This window comes from Leptopilina heterotoma, unplaced genomic scaffold (assembly GCF_015476425.1).
Source record: "Leptopilina heterotoma isolate Lh14 unplaced genomic scaffold, ASM1547642v1 Lhet_190, whole genome shotgun sequence".
NCBI classification, from domain to species: Eukaryota; Metazoa; Arthropoda; class Insecta; order Hymenoptera; family Figitidae; genus Leptopilina; species Leptopilina heterotoma.
The window spans coordinates 1987034-1993777 of record NW_025110909.1 but is presented as its reverse complement, the minus strand read 5'-3'; the positions used below and the strand labels follow the sequence as shown (position 1 = coordinate 1993777).

Sequence of the window (6744 nt, the reverse complement as noted above, 5' to 3'; positions counted from 1 at the left end):
TATATACAACAAATCGAGTGAAAATTTTTAAAAAGTCATACATGTTCCTTTAGTAATTTTTCGCGTAGAATCGAATGGCGCTATTGGTTTTTAAAATTTTATCAATTTTCTTCATTTGTTTATAACAATTTTTATAAACAAATTATTTTTTAAACAATTTTTGACGTCAAAAGTCATTATTTGATCCGCAGTCCTGTTTCCAATAATAATTTTGATGATATTTTTATTTGTCTAATCATGGGCTTTAATGGGTTAAAAACGACAAGGGATGTACTGATTTCGTTCGAATTACACGGGGAGTTCTGCAGGGCGAAGTTCTCAGTCCCTATCTTTTTCTTTTGTTTAACAGTGACTTCGAAAAATATCTTGTTGACAAGGGTTGCAGGGGTCTTTCAATAAACAGTACTGAGGAAATATTAATGTTGGGATATGCTGACGATTATGTCTTTTTGTCGGACTCCCCTGTGGAATTGGTTAGGAAGCTAGAGGCCCTTTATTCTTACTGTGAGGAAAATAATTTGACTGTGAATACTACTAAAACTAAGATAGTTGTTTTTACAAAATCGGGCAACGCTTCAGCGAACAGATTCACCTCTTTTAATTACGGTAGTAATGAACGTATTGAAGTGGTTAAACAGTACAGCTATCTGGGTATTGTATTTGCTAATTCTGGCTCCTTCTCCCCGGCTGCGGATGGGGCAATAAGTTCGGCTAAGTCTGTCGTCAGTGGAATTTTAAATACCATTTATAAATTGGGGGCTGATACTTGGAATACTTATCAGAGACTCTTTGATAGCCAGGCTCTAAGCGTCTTATTCTTCGGGGTCCAGATTTGGGGCTTAAACCACTTAGATGGCCTTGAGGGGGTACAACTCTTTTTTATGAAGAAACTTTTGTTGTTACCTATAAATACTCCAAATTACGCTGTTAGGTTGGAGACAGGATCACTTAGTGTGGCACATCGGGTCTTGTCACTTACACTAAACTGGATTTTTAAAATTTCACAAATGAATAATTCAAGGTATCCCAGGTTGTGTTTTGACAGACTCAGGGTGCTAGCATTGGAGAATCCTGGGGGAGGTTTTAATTGGTTTTCGAATTTGAGAGTTTTTTTTTTAGAGAATGATATGGAGAATTTATGGTGGGACCTTTCGCTGGACTCTGTGGGTAGGATGAGAGACAGAATGTTGGAGAGTTATGAACGGTATAGTCTTTGCATTATAAGAAAACAATGATACCAGTCAAATTAACTTTAACTTTTCAAATAGTTGAATTCAACCTTTCAAATAGTTGACTTCAATTTGACTGGTATCAATATTTTCTTAATACAAAAAGTATAGTAAAAATATAGTCTTTGTATTATAAGAAAACAATGATACCAGTCAAATTAACTTTAACTTTTCAAATAGTTGACTTCAACTTTTCAAATAGTTGACTTCAACTTTTCAAATAGTTAAATTCAACTTTTTAAAAAGTTAATAAAAGAGTTAATAAACTATTACATGTCTGATTTTTTATCCAACTATTATGTGAATTATCAAATCCTAACCATTTTACAAAGACTTCATCACGACGATTCTTGAGAACTTTTTCTATGAGATATATATCTGAATATTTCACTTTAGAAATTTCTTCTTCGTAGAAACCACCTTCGATGGGTTGATCCTGATAATCTTTCAACTTATATGTTACTGGTTTTGTTGATTTAACTTGAGAGTTGGTAAATATTTCAGTTGTCCAGTTTGGTGTATATCCTTTTTCAAAAATATGTTTATTCTTGCTTATTCCAACTCTATCGCCAACTTTGAATTTTGATCTTTTAATTAAAATTTTCCTGTGTTTTGAGATGCGTTTCAATAATTCTTTTTCATCTTGTTTCCTGACATCCTTGGGTTTCATACCAATAGTTCGATGTTTCTAGTTCTAGTTCTTTGAGTATAGATTTCATAGCAGTAGAAACATCTTACTTTACTTTGTAGTAACATCTTTACTTTTTACAGGTACTGCCCATGCATACTTGGAAAATATATCTATAACAGTAAGCATATATTTGAATCCTTTGTTAACTTTCGAATATGGTATCATTTCAACCAAATCTGCTTGCCATGTTTCATCCACACCACGCATTTGTACTTTACGACGTGGATAATTTCTTCTAGCTTGTTTATGTAATTCTGTGACAACTGTTAACTTTTTGTCATCCATTTTAAGGTATATATGAATACATCAATACTCAACACAATACTGATTCAAAGTTTATATACACACACTTAATTCAATGAGTTATCTTTGTTTGAAGTTCGCGTCGCATCGTAAAATCAGCAAAAATGCCGTTTTTGAGGTATTTTTTTGTTTTTTATCAGGGTACAAAAATTTTTCCTAGTGTTTGCATGATATGCGTACGAAAGCTATCCTTCTCAACAATCTCCAATCTTGACATTTAAAAATATCTATTTTTCGATGAGCTATCCTTGTTTGAAGTTCGCATCGTAACGTCAAATGGGATAACAGTGAGAAAAATATTAACATAATATTAATGTTATTAATATTAACCCATTAAATCTCAAGCAGGAACCAATGATTCATTAAAGAAACTATTACATTCTTAGAAAAATCAAAAATAAATTAACCATTGTTTTTTTTTATCATTTCAAATTCTTTAACAATAATTTAATAAAAACAAAGATAACTCATCGAAAAATAGATATTTTTAAAATGTTCAAATTAGAGATTGTTGAGGATGATGTGAGCTTTCGTACGCATATCATGAAAACCTTAGAAAAAATTTTTGTACCCTGATAAAAAACCGAAAAGCATCCCAAAAACGTCCTTTTTTCAATTTTCAAGGTCAAATTTTTCGAAAACCTAGGGTGATGGAACAATTCTGATTACGGATTCGCATTCAGCATCAAAAAACCTATAAAAATCACCCTATGCGATCCCAGACATAATAAAAAAGTGAAATTCTGTTGCACTGTGTAATTTTACTTTCACGTAATTCTTCAATAATACTCATAATTTCATTATTATGACTTGGATTTCCAGCTTCTCGTGATGCTATAAGTAATCGTAAACGATCAACAAGTTCATTTGGATCATCCCAGTAGATGTAGTCTGAATATAATTCTTTTTTCACTAACATAGTTTGCGGTAATAAATTCTTTTTCTGTAAAGATTCTCCAGTTTTCTAATAAAGCTTTGCAATAACATTTGTATATTTAAAACTATTGTTTGTACGAATAGGTTTATTTGGACTATAATTCCTTCTATGTGCATTAGTAGCTTGTAATATTTCTTTATAGTTGGCTAAATCATCTGAACTTATAGAATCTTCATTAAGTTTTTCTCTAAATAAAAGTTCTAGTAATCCATCTGTTTTAGTATATTTTTTCTTTCCACCTAAGTCTATGAGAGGACCATCAAAATTAATTTCTGTATTACCTATCATGAAACCTCTATCTTTAACTTTCCGCACTCCGTAAACCATATCCAAATATTGTTTTTTATTTTGATTCAACAATCTTATGAATTTATTTGTTAATTTATCGGAATCTTGTTGTTGTTGTATATTATTCTGCTCATAAGACTCTTGAACTGTTAAATTATCATTTAACCTATCGTTTTGCTCATGTATAACATCTTGGTACTCTTGATTTGATAAGTTGTCAATTATGTTTTCACTATTTAAATTTTGAAAATGTTCTACTTCAGATATAGGATCATAAAATGTATAGTTATTATATGCAGGTATATCAAATGGTTCATCATCACTAACAGCAGTCTTGAATGTTGTTTCAAAGTCTTTTTCTTCTTCCTTTTTTATTTTTGATACATTTTCACTCTTGATTGGATTATAATTTCTATTTACCAATTTCTCCAATGGAGTAACTAATGGTTGAAAAGTTTCTTTCAATATATTTTCTGCAGTCTCTCTACCGCTTTCAAGTATACGATGTTTCTTGCGTATAGCATCACTTGCTTTTGCTATTTCATGAAGCGTTTCTCGTTCTTTCCGAAACATGTTTATATATTGATGTCTAAAATTATACTAATGAAAGTTGTAAACCAATAGATACTTATAACTGAATAAAGCAATCGAAACCTTTTCTATATCTTCCTTCATTTAAATTTCGGTCTTTGTCTATAACAACAAACCCATATCTATCAGAATTCCAACATGTTGAGCATAAATCACGAAATCGATTGTAAGTCATATCTGTATTTACATGATCATTATAAACATGCTTAAGGTTTCTCTCATCTTGCTTAAAAAGTACTAGTAAGTTAATATTATCTCTAACAAGATGTTTGGGAATGTGGGCATATGTCTGACATAGATAGAAACTGTCAACGTTGACATGCCTACCCATGCCAAAAAATGCTCTTACATTGTCTTGCTTCTCGCAAGCAATATCATCAAAAATAAATACTAAATTTGGTTTAGCGTCTTTAGGTGAAACCACTTCTTCATGTTCTCTAAATGGAAAGTATTTAATACCATCAACTTTACTGAGAACTTTTTCTAAAAATTGATATTTTGGTTGTCGTAAAGACTTTGAATATAAATATATATTTTCAAAGCTTAAACCATTCAGATGTATTATTATAGACAAAAGAGCATTTGTCTTTCCACAATTTAATGGTCCACAAAAAGCTGCACGAATGCTGTTTGAAAATAGACATCCATGACGTTTTACACCATCATCCTTGTTTGGAAGAAGGTTGTCAACATTCACTATTGGGAGCTGAACATCTTGTACATTAAACCGCATCTTGAAATCAACTGAAGGTATAGGTATAAATATAGCGTTTATATAGCTGTCTCCAATCAGTCGGTTGTGAACCATAGTAGAGTGAGGAATGATTACTCATGATAAAGTGAAAAAGAATAATAAAAAAATTTCTTGTCGTGGTCAAGGTTTTCTCAATACTATAATCAATAAATTACCATTCGAGTTTCATTTCCCGGGGTATCAATATTGTGGACCTGGTACGAAGTTGGCAAAACGTCTTGCACGTGGTGATTCTGGTATAAACCCTTTAGATGCAGCTTGTAAAGATCATGATATAGCTTATTCAAAAGATAAAGACGTGGCTATAAGAAATTCTGCAGATAAAATACTTGCTGAGAAAGCGTGGGAACGAGTCGTTTCTAAAGACGCTAAATTAAGTGAAAAAGCAGTTGCATTAGCTGTAACTAATATAATGAAAGCCAAGTCTAAATTTGGGATGGGGATAAAAGTTAATAAAAAATATAAAAAGATTAAGAAAAAGAAATCAAAGAAGAAGAGAAAGAAGGTTGTTTCTAAAAAACATGTTACTTTAAAGAAGATTGTTAACGCTGCTAAAAAGTCTATGAAATCTAATAAAAACTCTTTAGATACAATTAGAACTGCTATGATTGGTGCAAGAAAGGCTATAAAACAGTATGGCGGTAAATCTAAGATTATATCACCTCGAATTCTTTCTATACCCTCAAAAGTAGGACGTATTTTACCTCTTGTACCAATTTTTGCTAGACTAAGTGCTTTAGGGGCGCTTAGTGGTGGAATTATCGGTATAGTGAAAGCTGTAAATGAAGCTAATGTTGCTAAGAAAGAACTTTCAGAAGCTCAACGACATAATTATATCATGGAATCCATTGCTTTAGAAAAAGGTTTATACATGAAACCATATCAACAAGGAATTGGCCTTTATATGCAACCTTACAAAGGCAAAGGATGAAATAATAAGAAAAAAATGTCAAAAAACTAATATTGAAGCTACCTCAACGTGCATTAAGTGATTATGATCTTCTAAAATATTCTAAAAGTTTAAAAATACCATATTTTAGAGGAGTCTTTATGAGAAATGAATTAGCCATAGGAGGACCATTTCAATATGAATCAGCAATAATAAATCTTGATAATAAAGAAGGTCCTGGAACTCATTGGGGTGCATATAAAAAGGTGAACAATGAAACTGAATACTTTGACAGCTTTGGTAATCTTTCACCACCATTGGATCTCATTGTTTACCTAGGTGTTGGTAGCTGTATAAAATATAATCATAAAAGATATCAAGATTTTGATACGTATATATGCAGTCACTTGTGTCTTAAATTTCTATGTAATCAACTTAATGTGAAGAACAGTTTCAGTCTATATAAGACTGTGTAAACATTTGTATACTTCAGTATGAAAGTAGATATCCAACATGAATGATTGATTTACTTTTACGTTAAGTGGGAACTCTTCAGTTCTGGAAGCTTCATTCTTCCCACCAATTGAACTCACATCTAATAAAAATTATGTACTTGGTCTTGTTGATCTACTTACATATAACACTATTCCAAACATTGATAAAGGATGCAATAAGTTTTATACAAATTTTTTTGATCCTATATATATACTAACAGGCAGTTATGAACTTAAAATCAGTGTAATGGGAATTATTTACAATCATAAAAAAAGAAAATTTGGTGGTAGCTATAAAAATCAATCAACATGTGCAAAGAAGATCAGTGTGAATTAACTCACAAGGTGTTAACACCTCAGAATCAACTATTTTTGAAGCAACTTGGTTTGAAAATCAGACATCAAAAGTAAAGAAAAGAAAGAATAAGAAGGGAGTTGAAAAATTCTATCTATTTATTTTGTGTCGTTGTTATAAGAAGAAAGATGGAGGAAATTCTCAATATTCCAGTTCCAGTGACATTTGATGAATCCATAGCAAATTATGAGATTCATAGTCATCAACCATATG

The 6744-nt window shown here is 31.3% G+C and overlaps 1 protein-coding gene across 1 annotated transcript; it reads right to left on the bottom strand.

Annotated features, from left to right (window-relative positions):
- Positions 1-643: 643 nt before the first annotated feature.
- LOC122500740 lies at positions 644-1899 on the bottom strand. The gene is made up of 2 exons (XM_043609812.1): positions 1503-1899; positions 644-717 (listed from the first exon to the last, which is right to left on the bottom strand). The coding sequence occupies exons 1-2, from the start codon at positions 1897-1899 to the stop codon at positions 644-646; spliced, it is 471 nt and encodes a 156-aa protein (XP_043465747.1).
- Positions 1900-6744: the final 4845 nt, after the last annotated feature.